General features: G+C 33.9%; 1 protein-coding gene across 1 annotated transcript in view; it reads left to right on the top strand.

Annotated features, from left to right (window-relative positions):
• Positions 1 to 25523, top strand: part of LOC140452967 (zwei Ig domain protein zig-8-like) — a 30642-nt gene extending 5119 nt beyond the window's left edge. Inside the window, exons 2-5 of the mRNA XM_072547283.1 lie at positions 17319 to 17529; positions 20468 to 20595; positions 22431 to 22599; positions 25131 to 25523. Of these exons, the coding sequence (XP_072403384.1) occupies positions 17319 to 17529; positions 20468 to 20595; positions 22431 to 22599; positions 25131 to 25273 (651 nt within the window). The 3' untranslated portion in view covers positions 25274 to 25523. The remainder of the gene's footprint in view (positions 1 to 17318; positions 17530 to 20467; positions 20596 to 22430; positions 22600 to 25130) is intronic.
• The last annotated feature ends 1135 nt before the right edge of the window (positions 25524 to 26658 follow it).

The raw sequence follows: 26658 nt of genomic DNA, 5'->3' as shown, positions 1-26658 counted from the left end.
GCCTACAATTGCAAAATATGAAGATTAAATTTGCAAAAAGAGTAATATATTTTACATTACCTACAACTAGATTTTAGAAATCAATTTATATATTTATATATATTATATATATATATATATATATATATATATATATATATATATATATATATATATATATATATATATATATATTTATATATATATATTTATATATGTATATATATATATATATATATATATATATTTATATATTTATATATATATATATATATATATATATATATATTTATATATATATATATTTATATATATATATATATTTATATATATATATATATATATATATATATATTTATATATATATATTTATATATATATATATATTTATATATATATATATATATTTATATATATATATATATATATATATATATTTATATATATATATATTTATATATATATATATATAGTAAACTCTTAAATATTGGGGAAATCTGCAAGAAATACTCTAATGTGTATCAATTGTTTCGCCGAACGTTTTCGCCAAAGAGAATTAATTTGGCTTCTTCAGGGCTGAAAGAGAATAAATTATAATTAGCTACCATATATTATCTATTAAAACATTATTGATCTTACCGTAACTTAGAATTGTAGAGTTAGAATATTAAAAAACTTTGCTAGTAACATAGTGGTGTTTTTTGTTACTATGTGCAAAAAAAGTTTTTTTATAAGAATTGAAATGTATGGTAGCTTCGAACTTGACACGTAAAGGCTTACCCAAGGTTAATCGAAAAATCAACTGGGACCGTATTAGAGGTTGTTGTTCCATGTCTTACGACAGATTCATCAGCATCGTCGAATTTCTCTTTAATAACACTTACTTCTCATTTAATGATAAATTCTATCAACAAACTTTCGGTACCCCTATGGGAGCTAAGATTTCTCCTATCATTGCAACTTACGTTATGGATTATGTATTAGACTCAGTCATTCCTTTACTATCCTTTAATATTCCATTTATTAAAAAATATGTTGATGATATCATTTTGGCCATACCCAATGACAAGGTAGATGAACTATTAGACACTTTTAATGGTTATGACCCCTACATCCAGTTCACTATAGAGAGGGAAGATGGTAATTGGTCCGTCCCCTTTCTCGACATAAGGATGATCAGGGAAACCAACAACATCAAAATAGATTGGTATAAAAAACCGACCCATTCTGGTAGATACCTTAACTACAACTCATACCATAATAATTCTACCAAAGTCAACTTAATCAAACAGATGAAAAATAGAGTAACAAAACTATCAGATCCTTCATTTCATACAAAAAACCTACAAATCCTACAGAAACTTTTTATTTCAAACGCTTATCCAACACCATTAGTTAATAAGATTTTGTTTAATACTATCCATGACGAAGATATTTCACCTTCCTTCGCGACTAACAATGCTGATCCTGATGTCTTAAGTGGGAACCCAGTCTCTGATACTCCTATAAACAAATATTTTTCATTACCATATTTCAAAGATATCACTCCGGGGTTAACAAGGATTCTGAAAAGTGTTGAAAATAGCTTTGGCAATAATAATAACAACATTAAACTTAATGTAGCTTGTAGATCAGCCCTAACAATTAATAATCTTTATTCTAAGATAAAAGATAAGACTCCCATAGATAGGCTTAGTAATATTGTCTACAACATTCCATGTCTCTCTTGCAACAATTCCTACATCGGTCAAACATCTCAATTATTGAAATCACGTATTACATTACACAAAAGTGATTCTCGACTTCACCCTGACCGTTGTGCATTAGCCAAACATGTCCATTCCACTGGTCATCTCATGGACTATACCAACACCACAATTCTCCACCGTGAGAACAATAAATCCAAAAGAGAGTTCATTGAAATGTCCTATATTTTTCTTAACGATTTCTCCATTAATGTTAAGAGTGACATCAAGAATCTAAGCGATATATACCACCTGTTACTTAAATCAGATACCAAGAACAATACTATATCACAGATTACTAATTTGACTGATATATCCATTAACAACTAACATACCTTTATAATTAATTTTCATTAACAAAAAAATATATAACATTCCCTTGCTTTTCTTAGATACGTCTCAATAAGATTCAATAATACATGAACAATAATATAATTAAATAAAGAAAATCAAAATAATATTTCCCTTTACTGGGATTTAAATTTATTCGTTTTTTACCAATGAACCTTAACGACATAAAGATTCATACCAATTACAATGAAGTTGTCAGCGCTTGCGTTCTGGCTTAAACAGAACCTCACTTTTAACTATTTAAAATCAAAATTTAGTTATTGCCGACATTTCAAAGAATTACCTCCTTTTAAATGTAGTTGCATTGGGTTTTTCGATTAACCTTGGGTAAGCCTTTACGTGTCAAGTTCGAAGCTACCATACATTTCAATTCTTATAAAAAAACTTTTTTTGCACATAGTAACAAAAAACACCACTATGTTACTAGCAAAGTTTTTTAATATTCTAACTCTACAATTCTAAGTTACGGTAAGATCAATAATGTTTTAATAGATAATATATGGTAGCTAATTATAATTTATTCTCTTTCAGCCCTGAAGAAGCCAAATTAATTCTCTTTGGCGAAAACGTTCGGCGAAACAATTGATACACATTAGAGTATTTCTTGCAGATTTCCCCAATATTTAAGAGTTTACTATTTAACTAATCTGCAAAGATTAAATTTCTTTTCTATATATATATATATAGATATATATATATATATATATTTATATATATATATATTTATATATATATATATATATATTTATATATATATATATATATAGATATATATATATATATATATATATATAGATATATATATATAGATATATATATATAGATATATATATATATATATATATAGATATATATATATAGATATATATATATATATATATATATAGATATATATATATATATATATATATATATATATATATATATATATATATATATATATATATATATATATATATATATATATATATATATATATATATATATATATATATATATATATATATATATATATATATATATATATATATATATATATATATATATGGGAACCCTAGAGCTAAGATTAATACTATTATAAAAATGAATATTAAACTCACCAGTCTTCCGGGTTGAACCGCGTCGATATCCATTTTGCCGAGCTTTCGACATCCTCTCTGATGTCTTTTTCAGGGCTTCCGAGGTCTCAGTCTCCCGAGCCCCCAGACACTACTACACTCACTAGTCACTTCTAGTTCACTCACTAGTTCACTACTAGGACTGGGACCAGGGGACGGTTCATTTATACCGTCGATGGTGACGTGGCCTAGGTGGTGGTTAGGGTGGGGATTGGCGCGAGAGTTGGCGCGAACATTTCCGACAGTGGGATTTTGATTCGAGGATGGAGGGGGCGATATTTTGTTTATGAGAGGTCTCCATGTAGAAGGTAACCGTATGGCGTCATGTCTTTTATTAAGGCAATTTGGTCTTTTTTCTATTTCTATGGCTTCTCGGATAATTATTGGTTTATAAAAGCGGATGGGGGCTATGGTTCTGGAGTTTTCAACATCAATTTTGTGACCTGTATGAAAATGGTGTTGACCGAGAGCTGAAATTGAATCGGAATTGCGAACAGAAATGTAATGTTCATAAATCCTATTTTGAATTCTACGATTTGTTTGGCCTATATAGGATCGGGGACAGACTGCACAAGGAATTTCATAAACTCCGTGCTGTTCATTTGGAATATTGTCTTTGATTGATCGGACAAGAGATGAAAGTTTTTGTTGGGGGGTAAATATGGTTTTTATTCCTCTTGGTTTAAGAATTTTGTCGATTTTGTCAGTGACATCTTTGATGTAAGGAAGAAAAGCTTTCGTATGATAAGGGTCTGAGTCTTTGGATTGAGATTGAGTGGGAGATTGATGTTTGTGGATGCGCCTATTGATGTGATTTTCGCGGTAACCGTTTTGGATGAGTCTTTCATTAATGATGGTTAGAATTACTTTGCTCGCATGTGATATCAATGCTACTGTATGGTAATTACTGTAATTTGTCGGTGAACCTTTTTTATATATGGGAATAAACGTAAGTTTATTCCCATATTCCGATATTCCAGATCTCATTGCAAATTCTAAGCATTACTTCCGTCCCTAATTCTCCCATTTCTTTGAGTGTTTCAGCTGGTATCCCATCTTCTCCTTCTGCTTTTTTGAATTTTAGCTTTTTAATTGCCGCCTTAATTTCTGATTTCAGTATTTGAGGTTCGTTTTCATAACTTCTTTTCTGGATCGTTTTTAGAGAATAGTATTTCACAATATTGTTTCCACACCTCTGCGATACCGTCTGGGTTTGTTATGGTATTTCCACTATTGCGAGATGCATATAGGCACAACATTTTCGCACACTATAAATATTGCTTAACTTATAGGTAACACTAGGATATTAAGGGTTAAAATTCAGTATAGCCCAAAATAAACAGTACTGAACTTGTAATTATTTTATTGTTTTAAAAAATACATATTATTGACATTTGATAACATGTTCTAAATGAGCTCCTCCTTTCTCAAGACAGACTTCATACCGATATTCCAGATTTCTCGTAATGTTATGGAATAAAGTTTTAGCCATGTCCCAAATATAAGCATCTGGAAATGTTAAGTCTGTAGAATGTGCAGGATAGGGGAAGTCAGTAAATCGTAAAATGAATTTGTTTGGAAAATATCCCTAAAGAAATTGACGAACTGCGACAGCAGTATGGCAAGTTGTCCCATCCTGCTAGAAAAATTGGTTTCGAACTGCCAAATTACGTGTACAACAAAATTGACGTAGATCAGGGATAAAGGGTGTTAAAATGTGTATGTACCTCTGTTGATTAAGTGTGACTTGCCTACCATTTTCTTCGATAAAGTATGGACCAATGATTTCGTGTCCCGAAACTGCACACCAGACACTCACTTTTGCGCTATGTAAAGGAACTTCTTGAACTTTATCTGGTCTGGCAAAGCCCAGAAATCGATTTGTGCGACAATTTACATGACCCGAAAAATGAAAATGTACTTCGTCTGAAAACAATACATTTTTCAAAAATTTAGGATTTTCATACTGTAATGCAAGAATTCTGGCACGATATTCCACTGTACTTTGATAATCCATGGAATGTAATTGTTAATGTACCTGAATCACATACGAAAATGCACCCAGCTCCTTCAGGATTCTTTGCAAGGAAGTTCGTTTTAAGCCAAGATGCATTTACTGGCTGGCTTTCGGATTTTCCAAGATTCGCTTAAAAACACGTTCATGGTTATCGTTGTTGTTAACTGTCCTGGGACGCCCTTAGTTTCCTTTTCATTGGCACAATACATTACCCGTATTTCTAAACTTTTCAACAACTTTCAAAGTTACAGAGAACTTAACAGAGAACCATTACTTGGAGAACGTTTATTAAACCTTTGTGTGAATTGATCACACACGTATTGCAGACTTGCAGTATTACCTCGGCCGATTCCGTATGAGCGAAAATAGTGCTCCACCAGAAACACTTTCTCCTCTGTACTTAACACCATTTTTAACAATTAGGCCTTAATAATTAATTGTTAAAGGATTACTTGACAGGTCTATACTAGTTAATTTGAATATGACAGCCGCACAAAGAGACATCTATGTTTCAGTTTTAGTACTGTTTATTTTGGGCAATACTGTATTAATGTGAAAAAGCAGATAAATACACCAAAAATATAGAGATTGGTCATAATGGCACAATAGCTATTCACTATCGAAATAATAATGTCTATAAATAAGTATTGATGGTTACAAATATACTAAGGGAGTTACAAATAGGTTTAAATTTAATACATGTTTCAGGTTTCTCGTATATACGAGAATAATTCGGTCTCAGGGATAAGGTGTAATCCTTCGAAACTGCCACCTTATCCTGCATAACTTTACAAATAATTTGCAATGGTAGAGGTAGTAAACTATTCCAAGATTAAACACTAGTATAAGTTGGGAGCATAGTTATTTGGGGTGGTTTCGCTAAATAATTTATTTAGTTTTATTTTGATTTTTTAAGTATAACTCAAAAATCATAGTTATTTGAGGTGGTTTCCAAATATTTACTATTTTTGTTGGGAATAAGTCACTAAGGTGCCCTTCATAGCGACTTTTTTTTACACAAACATTACAGGCAACGGTTAAAGGCAAATGGCATAAAAGGAAAGACACTGAAAAAGGCAGTTTAGATTTTCCGTTTAGTGCGTTTGAAAAATTCCAATAAAATCGATCTAATAGTTGGATTTCGACTACCTAAATAGAGAATAGAAGCAACGTTCTGCGACAGTATGATTTTTTGTTGGGAGATAGCTTGAAATAAAAATTTTATGGCTTCTTGATTATACCGACATTGAAACATCAAGTGGTTAAGGTCATCATAACTGCCATTACATTCACATAATATCAGTTTCGGAAAGTTTTATTTTATATAAGTAAGCGTTTACTGTAGCATATCCAAAAAGGCATCTAACGTACATAGTATAAATCTTCCGAGAGATGGGGTTTCTGTAATTTGGGGGAGTAGATGGAAGAGTTTGATATATACTGCAGTATGTATTTTTGTTACTGTTAGTAAAGGATTGCTACTCAATTCCCCAATTAAGTCTAACATGTTTCTTCCTAGCTGAAACTAAATCCCATTTGGGCAACTCGTTGTATTCTATACCCACTAAAGTAGCGTCTTTACCCAAATAGTCTACTTTTTCATTTCCTGTAATATTAGAGCGACCTTTAACCCACACAAAGTTAACAATTCTTTTTAGAGAAGTTAGGATCCTTCGCTTTTCAAGCGCATCTACAATTAGTCTGTTGGTATATATGTGTTTAGAGAAGTGTCTTAATGCTAGGAGGATGGACTGTTAGTCAGATAAAATTATATATCGTTCGAAATTTAATGTGCTATTAATCCAATCCAACCCCTTGACAATGGCCACCAATTCAGCTGTGAATATTGAGCAATTCCGAGGAGGAGGTTGTCAATCCTCTACCGGACGCGTCCCCAGGTGGCGGATAGGGAAATGCCTCCCAGATATGGGTGGTATCGGGGAAATGAAATACCCGACGCGGACCAAAACTGACAACAGTAGCGTCTGACCCAGAGTGGGCGGCTGCAAACAGCGTCTGACCCAGAGTGGGCGGCTGAACAATAGGTCCTCCAAAAGGGGGTTGTGGCGTTAGGCGTTAGCAACCTAGCACACTTAAAAAAATCCAAGGGCTAACGAACAATTGGCAGAAATGAAAAATTTTAAAATTAATCCCCGGGTGGCAATCCACACCTCCGAAGGAGGGAGCCCCATCGGATACGGGGGGGGGGGCACTTCTGCTTTGAATTCAACAAACCCGGCTTCGAAACTCAACCAAAGACAAAGACAGAGAAAACTAAGAATCGGCACATGGAATGTGCAGGGCTGGAGAACAAAAGCCAGTGAAGTAACATCAGAATTCGAAAAGATGAATCTCGATATCCTCGTCACAACGGAAACAAAAAAGAAAGGAAACGGCACGGAAAGAATAGGGGAACTAATCCATTGTTGGAGCGGAGTAGAAAAGAAAGACCGCGCAAAAGCTGGAGTTGGAATTCTACTAAAGAAAAAATGGGAAAAATCTATAGACGATTGGGAACCCATAAACGAGAGAATTGCCAAACTGAAAATCAAGATGTATGGCAGAGAAATTATAATACTAGCAACATACGGTCCAACGGAAGACAGTCCAGCCAATGAGAAAGAACGATTTATCGAACAACTTCAGGAACAAATGGATAAGAGAAAACCTAAACAAGAAACAATAATAGTGGGGGATCTAAATGGAAGAGTCGGAAGAAAAGACAATGAAAGAACAGTTGGTCCATTTGGAGAAGACACAATTAACGACAACGGAGAAAGATTGGTAGAACTATGTGAAGTAAATGATTTGAAAATTATGAACGGATTCTACAAACACAAAAATATACATAAGTACACATGGACTCAAGAGACAAGAAAACTAAGATCCATTATTGACTACATTATCATGAACCACAAAAGCTCCATCAAAGTGAAAGACACCAGAGTGAAAAGAGGGGCAGAGTGTGGAACAGATCACAAACTTGTGGTGACATGGATGGAATTCCCCTATATCTGGACAAAACAAAAACATACATCGATTGTTACAACGGGAACGACAATAAACGAAAAGAGGCTCAAATTACATCTATTGCAGGAAGAATCAATAAAAGATTTATACAAAAGAAGACTAGACCAAAAACTAGAAGAATTCAGATATGACACGTTAGATGAAATGCATGAACACATAAAAACCTGCCTGATTTCAGCGGCCTTAGAAGCTCTTGGAGAAGACGACCAAAGGAACACCCATCAGAATATCAAATTAAGGGAAGACACATTGAAATGCATAAAAGAAAAGAAAAAACTACACATAAAATACCTAAACACCAAAAAACAGGAAGACTTAGACCTATATAGAGCGAAAAACAGAGAGGTAAAGAAAAAAGTAACAAATGAAAAGAACGAACGATGGGAACAAGCATGCACAGAGATAGAACGACATATCGGAGGAACGAGAAATTCAGAATCATGGCGAATATTAAAAGCACTTCAACGAAATAAGACAGAGAAAACCCAGATCGGCAAAATTAGTGAAAACGAGTGGCAAGAATACTACGTAGAACTACTTACAGAAAACCGTCCCCAATTTCAGGAAGAGAATATAGAACATACAGGAAATGGGGCATACGACCAGATAGAAATAAGCCTGGCAGAAGTTAAGAGAGCAATCAAGACATTGAAGAACAAAAAAGCTAAAGGACCCGGAGGAATACCAAACGAACTAATTAAAAACGGAACGGAAAAGATATTCCGCATGCTACATAGAATGTTCGAAAGAGGACTAAATGGAGAAGAAATACCTGCGGAATGGACACAAGCATACATCACATCCATACATAAGAAAGGAAACAGGAAAAAATGTGAAAACTATAGAGGAATTAGTATAATATCGTCGGTAGGTAGACTTTACGGGAAAATTATTAAGGAAAAACTAGAAACTGAAATAATAGGAAAAATTGGAGAAGACCAAGCAGGGTTTACAGTAGGAAAATCATGCCTAGATCATACGTACACATTATAACAACTGATAGAGAAGAAAATGGCAAAAGGTAGACCGGTCCATCTGGCCTTTGTTGATCTAAAGAAAGCATATGACTCAATACCTAGAGTCAAATTATGGGAAGCAATGAATGATCTCGGAATCCGACAAACACTAATAAAAGCAGTTAAAGCATTATACAAAGAAAACAAAGTAGCTATTAAATGTGGAAATAAAGCCTACAATCCATTTAAGACGACAAAAGGACTTCTACAAGGCTGTGCTACGTCGCCTACTCTGTTTAAAATATTCTTGGAAAAGACACTCAAACCATGGAGGAGAAAGTGCGAAAGAATGGGCATACCAGTAAGAGACGAATACCTATACACCTTAAGTTTTGCCGACGATCAAGTAGTCATCGCACAAGATGAAGAAGATCTCAGCTTTATGCTCAGAAAACTAGAAGAAGAATATAAAAACAACGGAATGGAAATAAACTTAGAGAAAACCGAATACCTAACAACAGAAAACAAGGATATGAGAAACCTAGAGATAGAAGAGGGAAGACAAATAAATGGAACAGATAAATTCAAGTATTTAGGAACCATAATATCGAACCAGGGAACAACAGAAGAAGATATAAACAACAGACTGAGACAAACAAGAAACTGTATAAGACAACTAAACTCAGTGTTGTGGGATAAGAACATTACGATAAAGACAAAAAAGAGAATATATAATACCCTGACAAGAAGTATCCTGACATATGGGTCCGAAAACTGGACAATAAACAAGAGAAATAGAGGTAGAATAAGAGCAGTAGAAATGGAGTTCCTGAGGAGAAGCTGTAGACTTACAAAAAGAGACAGAATTGAAAACGCAGAGATTAAGCGGAGAATGGGAGTGCAATCAGACATAATCGACTATATAGAGGAGAAGAGACTATCCTGGTACGGCCACGTCAGAAGAGCGGACAGAGGACGCTGGATAAACAAAATCACAGAATGGAGCCCGATTGGAAGAAGAAAGAGAGGAAGACCCCGAAGGTCATTCAGAGATGAAATCGACGAGGCTATGGAGAAAAGAACCCTGCGAGATGGAGACTGGAATGACAGGGAAAATTGGAGAAAACGGTTGAGTGACGGAAGACAGTGAAAACTGTGGAAATCCTTAGTAGTAGTAGTAATATTGAGCAATCTGATTTTAATTTGTACTGAAAATAATCTTGAATATTGTCTATGTAAATGGCACAGCCAACACCAGCAGGCGATTTTGAGCCATCCGTATAAATTTTATAAGAATTTTTACAGTCTTCCAGCTTGTTCTGTACTACTAAATCTTCGTGAACAATTGAAACAGATAAAGGGATTACTACAGCGGGTTTATATTCATATAGTATGTCATAATTGGAGCTAAAGAATGGAATCTCCTCTGCATTAAATGAATATTGTGATAAATTGAAAAAAGCAACAGCTAGAGTTGGAGAGTTTTTATTTGCCCACCATTTGTTTGTTAGGTTTTCAACAGAGAGACAAGAAATTTTTTGTAATAAGCCGTTTTGATTATTAAACTGGCATTTAAGAATAAATTTTTCTGCCAAAAATAGACGTCTTAAATGTAAAGGTGGCTTGTTACATTCTGCCAAAAGGGCTGATGTGGGAGTAGATTTGAGAACTCCTAGGACTAACCTTAAAGCTTTGTATTGTATTCAATCCACTTTAATCAAACGAGATGTTTTCGCTGAGCCCTGAGGTAACCCTTTGTTAACTATCCTTGGGCAATAAGTGAATTATGTAAACGAATATGGACTTGTCTATATAAGTTGATCAAGCAGCAGGTCGAGAATATGCACCAGAAATCCCAGATCCACAGATAAAGAAGCTGTATCGTGGTTTTTAGAATAAGTTAACTGGATATCTGTTGCCAAGTGTGAAATGCAATCCATAGTTCCTTTCCCTCTACGAAACCTAAGCTGACCTTCTGGGAAAGGTTGTTACTTTCCATCCACCATTCTAATCAATTTTTCATGATTCGTTCAAATGTTTTCAATATACATGACATAAGAGGTATCGGTCTTAGGACATTGGGATCATTAGCTTTTGGGATAGGTATTACAGACACTACTTCAAAGAATCACAGTTATCACCTTTAATTAGAATATTGTTAAAAATATCACGGAGAAATTGAAGTACTATTGTAGGCAAGTTATATATCATAAGATAATTGATACCATCAATCCCAGGGGAAAAACTCTTAGAATACTTGATATCAGCAGTTAGTTCATTGATACTAATAGGAGATAACAAAAAATGTGATTTAAATTTATCTTCAGTGGGATATATTGGAGAAGGAACATAGCAAGGAGCTATTTTATGAAACAAATTTTCAACGATATTTTCGTCGTGCACATACAGTTTTTTATTTTTTTTTTATTTTCTTAATTCTATCCCATATATCAGTTGGATGAGTTTGTCTGTTTAGATTGAGACAGAAGTTGGCCCAACGATTTCTACATTTCTGTTTAAAGGTTCGTTTACATTTAGCATTTATTTTTGATATTCAGCAAAGTTTTCCAGACACATAGTTTGTTTGTACCCTTTGCATGCAATTTTTCTCTTATTCGATATCTCACGGCATTCCTCGTCTCACCATTTAGGTGATTTGAATGATATATTTGAGGATGGTCTTTGAATTTTGCAAGCTTTGTTGGCAGCATTCGTAATCTGTTCCAATAAAAATATACACATACCGTTGGTATCGATGCAGTTTGGTGGCGTGGAAAATAATTTCTCTATTTCAGCTGTATGTAAGGTCCAATTTGCTTCATTCATAGACCACCTATATAATGGGGACGTAATTGCATCATTGTGATAATAGTTATTAAGCGTAATACTGATTGGGTAATGATCTAATCCATACGTATCCTGACTAACACACCAATCAAGTGTAGGACATACCTTAGATGAAGCAATGGTAAGATCTACGGCAGATTTAGCCTGGCCAGGAGGGGAAAGCCTTGTGGCAGATCCATCGTTTATTCAAACATGTATTATACATTTTAAAGTAGATGATTTTAAAATAATATTGTCAATATTTATCAGTTGCGTTCCTGGGACGACTTTATTAGAAGACAGTTCATTTACTTACATTAAATTCACTTTAACTTAAGAATATCCGTCAGAAAAATCATAGCATGTAATTTGTCTTTAAAAATACCACCAAATGCAACCATGACATTCAAATTCCCATGTTAGTGATCCCATAGTAAACCACGCGTAAAAAATCATCATGATACTATCCCTACTTGGTAAGTAGGTATAAGTATACCTACTTACCATGTAGGGATTATTCCCAACAGGCTTTATTGGCTTATTCCCAACAAAAATAGTAAATTGCATTAAGATGTCACAAAAAAACAGCTTCAGAACAAGATAAAAAATCATAGTTATTTGAGGTGGTTTTACTAAAATATTTATTTAAATTTATTTAAATTGTCCAAAAACTAGTACAAGTTAAAAATGATCAATATTTAGGGTGGTTTTGCTAAAATATTTATTTATATTATTTTAGGCGAGCGGTTTACCCCTTAAATGACGCTTAGAAACGAAATGTACCGACTACAATTGCATTTTTTAAAATTTTATCAAGTTGACCGGAAATTGTTATTAACAAATAACTTATAACAAAAAAACAATTTCCCGAAATGCTTCTAGTAAATTTTTTTAAATGTATTTAATCGAAGTAAATACTTTTTTTCTTGGGTATTTTTCAAAAATGCATATTATTCGAAATATTTGGTTCCATGTTTTGAGCAAGACAGAATCCATTTATCCTTGTCAAAATATTCTTACTTATACTTGAAGGTTTAAAGGTTATAAGGATTTTTATAGAATTGTAATTCATTTGGCATTTTTCGAAAAATTACTAAGATAGCAAAAGTATTTATTTCGATGAGATATGCTTAAAAATGTTTTTCGAAGCGATTCGGGAAAGTTCAAAATCATAGTTATTCCGAGTGGTTTTCTTCACGAGATTTTCGCATGTTTACGAAACCGTTGAAGTATGAGAAGCTCATGAGACGTCTTTTGGTAATGCGATTCTGTTAATTCGACTCTCCTGTTGAATCTTGGGCCCCGATTTCCATTTCCGACTCTATGTCCAATTTGTAGTTAAATGTTTAATGGCATATTGCTTTTTCTGGGGAATCATGGCGACATTTAATACAGTAGTTTCTTATTGCCTTCGGTGTCCATATAGCGTTAACCATTCATTTGTATATCCATCTTTGTAGCCGGCTTCTCAACCCCAGAACAAAAGAGTGCCCAGTAAGAGAAGGTAAATTAGTCGGTAAATTCTTATAGGATTGTCATACATAATAAGGCTTAAGCAACCTAATAGACATCATCATCATTAATGGCGTTACAACTCTTTATCAGTTTTTGTCGTTACCATTTTCTTAAATTTTTATCGGTCCTGTGCCACTATATCCCACTGTCTTACTCCCATTTTCTGCAGATCATCTTTAACTGTATGTTTCCACCATTCTGTTACACTATCTCCGCAAGAACTATTTGGCAAAATCGAAGGATTTAAAGTTTCCACATTAGCGATTTATTCACCTCTTTTTTTGTTAGCGTTCATATTTAGTATATATTAACCCACTAGACAGGAGTCTGAAACTTCTCTGACCCAAAATTAGACTTAAACTATAGTTTAACTGCGGAAGATGGTTAGAAAAAGAACTGTTAGTGGCTAAATGGGATATTATGCTCATATTCTTTAAATCAGGGGAGTCATCAAACTTGTCAAAAGCTAATAGGGACAAATAAAGAATGCTTAACTTATGGTGGGCGGGAAAAAAAATCAATGTTCATAGAAATAAATATATTTTTTAATAGTACAGTGTAATAAACATACACATAGTTAGACTCTTGTTTACGTACTGATCCTTGGCCGAGACTACTTTCAAAATTGACCGAACGTGAGCGGTATTAATACAGTTTCGGATAGGAGGTCTCCATTCGTAAAAGAAAATAATTGCTCGCACTGATAAGTACTTGCAAACATGGAAATAATTTCGTATGCAAATTTTCGAGTATTTTAGAATCTTGCCGGTAAATACTTGTAAGATTCAAGCTCAACCACTTGGTGTGGCTTCAAATGAATTTTGCCTTCAAATTTGAGTAACGCTAAATCACAATCTCTTGTATTTGCATCCTACTGGGTACTGTGTTTATATTTATTGAGAAAATCAAAGAAATCAAACAAAATTTGTCTTTCCAATAATTATAATCTTTAAACCTCTAAAACTGTTTCAAGTTTTGTTCAAAGATTTGAATTTTTTTTCTGCGGATTTTTGATACGATTTAGTATCACCTAAACTAGATTTGTTCTTATTTGCACGTTAAGAAGTGTTTGAGATCTTCATTTTCGGTTGATTTTTCCAAAGGAATCATTTACATTTGAATGCTTTATTTATACCAAGCACGTTCGTAATGATCTGATCCTTGCTTTGGAACAATAAATTTAAATTGAATAAGTGTTTGGTTATATCAACCATAAAAGATAAATCGTGCTACCATATTTAATCAAAGAACAAGCTTGTATCTCGATTTTTAGTTTGTACAAACTCTTTCATATTTCTTAATACATATTTCTTCTTTGAAATCCCAGAATTATTTGAGAACCTTGAAGAAAGATAACCAACGTACCTCGCTATGGTATGATAAACCTGAATTTCCGTTGATTTAAGCCTCTAGATCTTATAAAATTTATAAATTTTTTATATATGACAAAACATTCTCCATTTTGATCACTTTCGTGCATAGTGTTTCTTGATTTTTAATGCAATACGGATGATAATTTTTGGACCATGAATTTTACTAAGCTTTTGTTGTAGTAATACTACGAAGCCCTTGTTTTTTCCGGTCATGGAAGGAGCTTCAACTGTCTTTTTGCAGAAGTTGAAAAACACTATTAAATATAGCATGTCCTGTAGTAGTACCATTCATCTGTATTAGCTTCAATAATTACTCAAAAATGGTTAAATCCTTTTCGCAAGCACAAATAAACACAGCTTATTGAGCTATGTCACCAACGTCCATAGTTTCATCATAGACGACGAAATAATTTTAAAAACTAGATGATTTTGCTTTGATCTGATCACTTAAATTGGCAGCCAAGTCGGTAATTCCTTCTGGAAGTGTATTTTGAGATAAAGAAATTATTTGAAAAGCCTTCGAATTTTCAGGACAAACAATTTCTGCAACTTTAATTAGACTAACTTGCATTTTCATTTACTTAAAATACTTATATATATATATATATATATATATATATATATATATATATATATATATATATATATATATATATATATATATATTGTCAGCATCCAAAACATCCTTACAAACCCTTAATTCAGTGCATAATACTGCTATCCGCCTCTGTTTAGGAGCTTTTCGTAGCAGTCCAGCTGAGAGCCTCTACCGCGAAGCCAACGAACCCCCTCTTTGGCTTAGGAGCCAATATCTCCTTCTTTCTTATGCTGCCTCTACTTCAGCTAACCTTTCTAATCCAGTACAAACACTGCTGACATTACCCAACTATACTAGTACTCACCCTCCTGCTCTACGCATACACACTATCGCCCTCCTACTTCCAACTTTAATACCACATATAAATTTATCCCTAACTAACCCTCTCCCGATCCCGCAGAATTCTCCTTGGACCAAAACTTTATCGAAATTTAATGTGTCACTTACAAAGTTTAGTAAGGCAGAAACCAACCAGGATTTGATTAGGAAATCCTTACTAGAAATTTTTAATTTTAAGAAATTCGATCGGGTACTCTACACTGACGCATCAAAGAGCGAAACGGGGGTTGGTTGTGCGGTTACCACTACGGAAACAGTCATTAGTTCATGTCAAATACCTGACACATGCAGCGTTCACACTGGTGAACTGTATGCTATTTACCAAGCCTTCAAACTCTGTACAGCACCCAATCAACATATTGCCATCTGTACAGACTCCTTTGCCTCTATCCAGTCCATCAATAATCTATTTACTAATCACCCTCTTGTAGAAAAAATCCATGACATTTACCAAAATATTATCATCCACGACATCCATATCACTATCATATGGATTATCTCCCACATCGGGATTATGGGTAACGACAACGCCGATCGCTTTGCCAAAGAAACTGCTGTATCCAATTGTACACCACGCAATATACAAATTGCCAGTGACCTAAAAACTAATATAAAGAAACTCGTACGAAATTACTGGCAGAATCATTGGAAACAATCCAGTACATTTTTACACCACATAGATCAGACGATTGAGCGGTTCGTTATCCCTGGTATAACTAGAAATGAGATGGTTGTTGCTAGAAGATTGCGTATCGGTCACACCAGATTTACACATGGTCACCTAATGAATTCTACACCTAAGCCAATCTGCCACTATTGCCAATCTCCACTAAGCGTTCTACACATCCTTGTGGACTGCCCTCATTACAATAAACGACGCCAAGAACTAGGCATGAAGGACGACATCACAGATATATTATCGAACCAGAGCCAAGTCATCACAGCTATCCAGTTCCTGAAGCTAGAAAAAAAAGCTCAATTCCCACTTTATCTGGAAAATTCGATGTTCATCGGCGATTTTGCGCTTGATTACCGCTTGGCTTCGATATAGACATTGGTTGGTACTAATTTCGATTCTAATTCACATTTCTATTTTATTTTTACTTTGTTCATCTCGGGCCACATGCTACCTACGTGCCGCGAGTTTTGCACCCCTGCTTTAGATGATGAGAAGGATGCACTAGTATTATATCCTTATCCAGATAAGGTACCTGATTGACATATCTGTAATTAAAAAGATTGGAAAGTGCAACTAAAATAATATCACAATAATCACTAAATTTTTGGCGTTATAGTATATATTACACAACACTTTTGTGACTTAGAAATTAGTGAAGAGCGGATTTTACTACGGCCAGGATATTTTATTATGGATTTTTTACATATGTTCGTCCACAATCAAGAAAAAATATTTCAATCTTAGCATGGTGAACCAAGTTAAATAATTTTTAACAAAGATTTATGTTTTCAGGTATCATGGATCAGACACAGAGACATTCATATCCTCACAGTATCTAGCTACACCTACACCAGCGATCAGCGTTTTCAAGCAAATCACCATCCTGAAACGGACGACTGGACTTTACAGATCAAATGGGCTCAAAAGAGAGATGCTGGCACTTATGAATGCCAGATTAGTACTCAACCAGTAAAAAGTTATTTCGTCGTCTTAAATGTAGTCGGTAAGTTGTTTTCTATTTTATTAAAAATTGTCGTGAAGCTATTTCTTACTCAATTTTACAAACAAAACTAATCTGATTTAGTCTAATGTAAAAATATTATTATGCTCAATTTCACATTACACACATCGTCTGCAGCCATTAGATGTAGGTTTTATGAAGCCACTGAGTACTTACTGTAGTAATAATGTGAAAAAATGGTTAAAAGCCACCCAGATTGTGTGATGACTCAATTCCAAACGGCAACACTATTCGGACTGGCAATTGTAGCTACAGGCACAATGAAAACTGCGATAAATGCATATAGAGCAACAGGAATCTGGCCTATAGATCAAAATATTTTTACCAATGTAGATTTCATGCTGATAGAAGCTGCTGATAGCTGATAGAATTCAGCTGTACCAGCTGAAACTAGAAATAATCCGGAAGGCAATACATGCTCTAAAACTTGTCTGCTAGCATCCAACGATTCGCAAAATTATTCTCAAGTAATTCAGTTTACTGTTTACTATACCAAGAAATAACAAATGCAGAAGTAACTATGGCCATTAAGCGAATTAAAGATGCAAAATCGCCAGGACCTGATAAAGTACATGGTGAAATCTTAAAGCTATTAGAGGCACACCAAATCACGGCTCTTACAAAGCTATTCAACAGCATATATGAGACTGGCCACCTACCAAAAGATTGGCTACTATCAATATTCAATTCACTTTCCAAAACCGCCAGGAAATGTGAAGAAAATAGATTAATTAGTTTGATGAGCCTTGTCCTTAAAATACTCTTTACTGTCATTTACTCGAGAATATACGCCAAATTAGAAGAACACCCAAGTGAAGTTCAATGAATATATGCAGCAAATGCTCAATCACTTAACTGAAGAAAAAAAAGAAGTAGAAGGTAAATGCAGTGATAGCATGCTATTTTTGTTAAGTTTCAGCCATTTAAGGACTGATTTTGAAGAAAAAAAAGAAGCAGAAGGTAAATGCAGTGATAGCCTGCTATTTTTGTTAAGTTCCAGCCATTTAAGGACTGGTTTTGAAGAGAAAAAAAGAAGCAAAAGGTAAATGCAGTGACAGCCTACTATTTTTGTTAAGTTTCAGCCATTTAAGGACTGATTTTGAAGAAAAAAAAGAAGCAGAAGGTAAATGCAGTGATAGCCTGCTATTTTTGTTAAGTTTCAGCCATTTAAGGACTGGTTTTGGATAGACATTACCTTTTTGGCCTCATTCATTTTTCTGAGGTATAGGAGTTTGATGTATTAATAAATATTGTTTTGCTAATTTTTTTAATTAGGATTTTATACAATACTTTATCAAATTCTATATCTACATCCAATATTAAAGTAGAACAGATCTTCCATTATGATGATATGCCTAATTCGTTCTTGGATTCGTTATTTCTGTTTTTAAATTTGAAAATAAATTACGTAAATCGACATGAACTATTGAAAATATTTAATACAACCAAAACAACTAAAATTGTAGCAGCAGAAACTACTAAATAAAATAGTTCGACACAAAAATCGACATAAACCTGTCTGGGTAAACAGAGAGAAAAATTGGCCGTTGAGCTTCAGATTTAATGATACAATTTATTTTTGATATTTTATACAACACTTTGTGTTGTGATTTAAAGAGGATATAAAAGAAAGATATATTTCGAATCAGCGATCAAAGACATAACATATTGGGAAACTGTGAGTCGAATTAGAAATTTTCGGAAATACGTCGCAACATCTTTCTACCTTATTCATTTCTTTTTATAAGAGTATGTGAATGTCTTAGTCCCATAGTATTTAAGAATAGTAATAGCAAATGACCATATTTGTTATCATAGTTTGACACCAATTAAACTATTGTTACATACAACTTAAAAACAATTTCCAAATAAAGATCTGACATTTTTAACAAGATCAAATATTTATATATATATATATATATATATATATATATATATATATATATATATATATATATATATAATATATAATAATATATAAATTAAGGATCACTCAGAAGAGTGGTGGGTTTTTTCGGTCAAAAGGTGATATATATATATATATATATATATATATATATATATATATATATATATATATATAATTAAGTTGTTCTATATTTAGTTCGGTATAAACCAGCACAATGAGGAGGTGTATGAGAAATGACGGGCCTAGTATCGAATAATAGTTAAATAGTATTTACGTTAGTTATTAGTAAATACTTCTATTGGCTAAAAATACAGTTTCAAAAATAAAATATAACAGGTTACTTACACTTTTACACTTAGAAAACCTGGCGTCACCTGGCATCTGAGTGGAATATGCTGGGCATTCTAATGGATAGAGACATTGGATGGGTCTGAAAAACTGTCCTCTTTCTGTAGCGTTTATAACTAGTCGAATCTAAATAATCCTTACCATGAAGAATATCGATTACATCACCAATAAGCCAATTGTCTTGGTGATTGAGATTCCTCTTAAACTTAACTGACCGAGATACTCACTTTGAAATCTTCACCTAAGATGCTTCAATAATTTTTGTATATGCAAAGCTTTTCTGGATAAAGTTCTCTCATCTACTGCATCATAATCAGGAATATCATCCTCTGCCTAACTTTTAAAAAACATCTGTGGTGTTATAGTTACCAATTAATTAGCATCTGTTGAAGGTCAGGTCAGTGGTCGAGAATTTATAACAGATTCTCAATCACATTTGACAGTTAATAGACTCAATAATCAAACGACACATGATCCAATATATAGTTACTTCAATATGCCTATAAGCCGTTTCCAAAAATAATTTCCCGTCTGCCAATAAATAATCTGCCAATTTTTTTATTGATTGAAATAATTTCAAACAAAGCTAAAGCCGTTATTGAGAAAACTAAGTAAATACAGTGTTTCAATTCATTATGTTTAAATTCTTTGCTTTTTTTACAGTACCGACAGCTCAGATTCTAGGAGGACCAGATTTACATGTCGATAAAGGTAGTACCATCAACCTAACCTGCTTCATAAGATTTAGTCCTGAGCCACCAGCCTATATCTTTTGGTATCATCACGACAATGTAAGTAAAGTACAAATGTTGGATATTTAACGATTAAAATTATAGTTTTAGAATATTGTGACCATTTTACTGAAAATATGGGTTGATTACTACTCGAAATGTCTACCTATTAATAGAGAATAATAATCAATAAGTGTATTTAATCCAGTTATCTCTCTCTCTCTTTCAGTTTGGAGGGGAGATCTAATAAACACGTCACTTGTGTGATTACTTTTTTAATCTTCTCGAAGGCGCTATTTTAGCGTATTGTTTCGTGTAATAAACCTGTACGGACTATTTTGATCTTCTCTCTCTTTAAAAGTTTTGGTGGCAAAATTTCTACTTCGTATAAAAATTACAATTTTTTACATTTTTTGATAATTTTTTTAAGCAGACTTTCACCGATATTACCTTGGATCACTAAATTAATAGTTTGAACAAATCAAGGAAGCCTTACTTAGATATTTCATTGTCTATATTCCACTCAAAAAGCAGCCCTGGTAACTGACCCCTGTGGCACCACAGCCGTGATATCCATAATCACACCCCTCTCAACTCAGGATCCTTCTCTCAGATAGATAGTCCGAGACCAGGTTCCTTCAGTAACCAGGAAAGTTTCCATCCTCAACCACTTTTCATAACTGTTCCCCATTGCAATGAATTGAAGACGTTCCTAACGTCTAGCAGAAGTAAAGCGGTCCATTTTTGGTTGCGGGTCTCCATATTCAACACTCTGTGCACTCCCAACAGTGCATCAGCGGTGATAACATTATTACTGCCTGGAGGATAAGCCTCTATACCTTTCAATCGCTTCATCGATTCTCCCGCTCAGCATTCTCTGGAACAGTTTACACATACAAGGAAAGAGGCAAATAGGTCGATATTTTTCCTCTCCTTTATGCAGGAGTATAGGTTTTGATGTTTTCCAGTTTGCGGGAAAGATCTGTCTAATGAGGACAGCGTTTACATTACCCAAAAGCCACGCCAGCTCCAATAGGTCCAGACGTTAATTGCCTTAGGCTTTATCCCATCTAGGTATGGGGTCTTGCAGGTTTTAAGGGCCCCTAACGCTTCAGCGAGTTCGTCTAAGAAGAAGGGTTCAGCTTGCTAAGCAGACGTATCCCTACGTATTTCATACCATTCGCCAGACGCCTAACTCCCGTGTTACCTTCCAGCTCGTCGCACGTCTCCAGCATTATTTTTTCTAGAGTGAATTAGCCTATTTAGTACCCTCTCCTACGCATGATATTCATTTTCCATTCGCAGCACCTCATCAGCATTTACTCTACGTCTCCTTGCACGCTGTACCCTGCAACGTAGAGTGTACCCACATTCTGACCTAGAATTCGCAATCTCGGCATTCAACCAGTAAGGCATTATTCTTTCCCTTTGTGGGTCTACCTTACTGGCCCTCATAGCACCTTTTATAACTTGTTCTAGCCCTATATTCTAACTATGTTCTGATCCTATATTCGGCAATATTAAAGCTTTTACCTCAAAAATTTGTTTTGATATTATTTGGAGTGTAAACTGATATAATATAGAGATTAGTGTTTTCCTCAGTGAAGGTGGTTTTTAGGATTCTGTGGCCAATATATTCGACATCTTTTATGCCGTTTTCAAATATCTCTTATAGTAAAAGACTCCTGAGCTTGCATAAATTTTTTGTCCTTTCCGCTGTAAGTGAGGGAGACATTTTGGTAGTTTAATGTTCAGTAAAATACCTTTTTAGACTTTTAAGACTGCTTTTTTATTCTAACCCAGTCGGAGGGGCATACAGATACACCACAATCAGCGCTCCCCCATCATATCCTGCAATCAGCTATAAACAACTAGTAATCTTATTTGTTTAACAGGTTATCAGCTATGATTCCAGCCGTGGTGGAGTAACCGTGATCACCGAAAAAGGCGATGTGACTACAAGTTTCTTACTAATCCAGAATGCTGATATATCGGATTCTGGAAAATATTCCTGCAGCCCTTCAAATGCTGACGTCGCAAGTATACGAGTATTTGTATTAAATGGTAAGTTTTTAATTTTCTCACATTAAATATTTTTAACAAAATTCTTACTTATTTCACAACACAACAGTATCATTGAAAAATAAACTACAGAAAATGGTCCGAATATGGACCTTCTTTTTTGCTTTATTGGATAACATCAATTTTTTACCAATTTCTTTATATTTTTGTGCAGACCTTCTAGAAAACTTGCACAAAACATGCACTATGTGTCTTTGTTTTCTGGTATGTTACCTATTTTTTCTCAATCATCGTCTTCGTCAGCTGGAACAAAATCTTCATCTTCTTCTGAATTGCTTTCAAGTTTCTTCTATTTTTTCCAGACTTTTTGTTTGCTAATTTAGAAGTACCAACGACCTTCCTTTCTCCTTTTCCTTTTTCTGCTGCTTTTGTAGCTGCTTTTTCCAATGGAAATCTCTAACTCTTGTTTTTGATCTTTCTGCTTCGGATGGCTGTTTTCGTTTTAATAGCTCTCAAAGGTGTATGGTGTAAACCTTCTTTTTAGTAGCTGGCAGTTTGTTTCCATTTTGCGCCATCCTGTTGCTCTCATTTGCGGTCTCCCATTTTTTGTTTGTGGTTCTACGACTACAATACCCTGCATAAGTACCTTAGTCCATATCTTACGTGTTTGCCGTAAAGTAGGGGTTCGCAACCGCTGGTGCGCGTATGACTGGTGGTCGTACTCTACTTTTACTTCTTTCAAGAAAGAAAATAAATGTATGACAAGCTTTGTCACTACTGATACTAACTTAATAACCGAGTCCTACCTTGCTAATTCAGGATTGTAAAAGATGAAAAGCCTCGTACAATAAATGAGACTCTTCTACTACCGTCCGTTGTAGATAAGGTTATAGATGTGTTAGGAGAAAAATAAGTCAGAGAAATTTAAAAAGTACATGGCGCAGCTAGTTGTATTTGTATGATTTTATTATCATGAATAAGTTGTGGTTTTTGTTCTGCAGACCACTTAAATCATTCACTACAGCGGAACTCATTTTTAACCTGATTGATAAGTATGTGCTCAAAATAGGCATTCCTTGAACAAAGTGTATGGGTTTAGACATAGATGGAGCAAAATCTATGTCAGGAAAAATGATGAGAGTAGCAGCAAAAGTATATAAAGTTGCTCTTGAACACCAAAGTGCACAAGTTTTACCAGATGCTGTGAAAGTTATTTTCATAAAGTCCATGGGCTTTAATTTAAAATTATTTTCCTTGATGTATGATATGGAGGCAGGTTCAAAACTCCTCTCTTGCACACAGACGTCAGATGGTTATCTGGTGTGAAAATTTTTACTATTCTCTTGAAAATCAGGTCAGAAGTTTTAATGCTTTTAACTGAAAAAAATAGTGTCATACTTATTCTGCGATGAAAAATGATTGTCAAGATTGGAATATCTAGCTGACTTTTTGATAGACACAACACACTGAACATGAGTCTTTAGGGAGCAAATACCCTTCACAGCCAATGACAAAGTAACTCTTTCAAGAAAAATTCGGTCATTTTATGTTCACAAATACTTGAGAAGATTGTCTCAGAATTTCCTACATTGTCATGATTTTTTAATGAAAGTGACATGACCCTAAAGGCAGATGTTTATATCATTATGTACTTGGAATGTCTTCAAGAAAATGTGGTTAATTTTTAATTTTTCTCACTTTTCCCTTAAAGTCTCCAATAATGTATACTGGCCCCATTTATGTAATTTTCTTCAAGATCTTATTGCAAATGTCGTCAATGTCTTCATCTGAGGTATCTGTCGTGAGAATGAATACTAAAATAACATCGAAATTTTGTTGTTATTTTTATTGTTTCATACGGCCTGATATATTTCGATATTTATTAGTATGGCTACTCTACTAGATCCAGTGTTATCAGATGCTGATAGTTAAATAGAGTGGTTTTTTGTTTTAAAATATCCTTGATCTCTCGAGTGTGTTTCCCTTCTACATGAAGTTTTACAGTTTGGAGAAGATCTGTGACATTCCTTGTCCCTATATTTATTGATTTTCTGCTTTGAAGCTTCTGTGTTTCGCTTTCTTTTCCAAACGCACATTTCGCACGAGCGACCTGGTTGCTGGCGCACTCCCTCCTCTATTCTTTTTGTTTTACGGTATTAGTTTGGAGTGTACTTTTGGGAAAATAATCAAGTAGTTCTCCTTGCCTGCCTGATCTTAGTGTCACAGCTAGTCGAATCATATTATGGTATTTCATGTACGTATCTGTTATCAAGCCAACAGCAAAAATCATTCCATTGTAGCCTTGAATCAGTATCGACATACCATATGCCAGCGGGTACTTACTTGGATATAACTTCTCCGCACCTCTCCTATATATCAGGACCATTCTCTATCAGCCATTGGAATCATCATTCTAAAAATAAGCTTCAAGATGTAGTGTACAACATATATCCAGTGTGTCAAAATTACAGTATGAGAATAGATACAAGAAATGCAATATTAATTGTTAAAACTACATACTAAATTATTACCAGCGTGTATACAAATCACTACCTAATGTATTTTTCTTCTAGGTGAAATGCCAGCTGCAATGCAAACAGGTTCAGATGGATTGTCCAATAGCTCATTCAACATTTTCGCCCTCATAATAGTTTCTTACTTATACACATCCTACTATTTTAGCAACCTTGACCTAAACCAAGCGACGTGGAGGTAGCTATATTTTGGAAGTACGAATTTGTAAACTATTTGGTAGTGGTCTAAGTGTTAGTTAAGTCATTGTTAATGTCATCTATTTTTTTGGAATGTCTCTTAGGAAATAAAATAATATTACTGGGTATATTTTAGTGGGGATTCTTGTTAACAGGGTAAACGTTTTTGTACGTAAATACATTTGACTAATTTTAAAATATTCTTATTTAAGATTATAAATTGATCATTAAGAGAATGATTATGATCTAGAAGGTAAAGTGTAGAATCGCAGAATCGGGTTTTCTATTATTTAAAGCTTATGTTCTGTTATACGTTTGAAAGATTCTACCAGTTTGACCGATGTAATTTTTTGAGCAGTCACCTATAAGTTTGTATTACTGTGTAAGTGCTTTTTCTTTTTAATCTTTTTGTTATTGTTTGTACATATATCTCTACAGGGTGTCACAAAATTATTGGTCATAAATTATACAACAATTTATGACCAATCTTTAACACGATAAGATACCAGTAATGTACACTACCAATACAATCTACAAAATATCGTGTACCATACATTTATATTGTATATTTAACAATATTTTACTTCATAGATGATGTATTAAGAATATTTTAGAAATACTCATTTTGCTGTATAAACAACTACATTTTGTTGTTGAGGGACCTTCTGTACGAAAGTTTTGTATGTCATTGTATCGAAATTTCTATCGATAATTTTCAGTGAAATCTATGTATCAACTTAAAGTATGTGATGAACTCAAATTAATATGTAATAAATGTTAATTGTTAATATTTAAGATATTTATATATAAGTACATGTATATACACTCAGATACACTCAAACGCAACGTAGAAATTTAAAGTATTTTAATTTTTTTATTTTTAGCCCTGCTTTGATGGTTTTTTAGCACACTGTGTATACATTTATCAATTTTAATTTGGTATATTCAGTTTTTTGATAAAACTTTATATTTGACTTATTGTACGGGGATAATTAAAACGTGGTTTTATTATCCTAACTTTGCAACATCCTGTGGCATAATTTCGTTTGCGAATTTTCGTAAAACATTATTTTTCGGTTGCAACCAAGTCTCCTAAGTATTATGTTTTTTTGTTTCATGTCAAAATCTGCCTTGGTTCGTTTTTTAGAGCCAAATGAATTTGCCATCCACAATTTAGGATTTTTTTAACTATGATTATTTTGTAATACGACGAGGTGGCTTTGGTGACATTATGTCATATTGACATTTACGTTTTGTTTACCTATGATTGATCAGGTTCTTAGTGTTGAAGATTGTGTGAAAGCCGTGGCTCTGGTTGAAGATGGGCGAAATTATGAATATGTGGCTAGAGTACTACACACTCATGGCTCTACCATCCAAAGGGTAGTGG

Source organism: Diabrotica undecimpunctata, chromosome 11, assembly GCF_040954645.1.
Source record: "Diabrotica undecimpunctata isolate CICGRU chromosome 11, icDiaUnde3, whole genome shotgun sequence".
Classification (NCBI taxonomy): Eukaryota; Metazoa; Arthropoda; class Insecta; order Coleoptera; family Chrysomelidae; genus Diabrotica; species Diabrotica undecimpunctata.
Note: the sequence above shows the minus strand (reverse complement) of the source record. Positions and strands in the feature narration are given on the sequence as shown.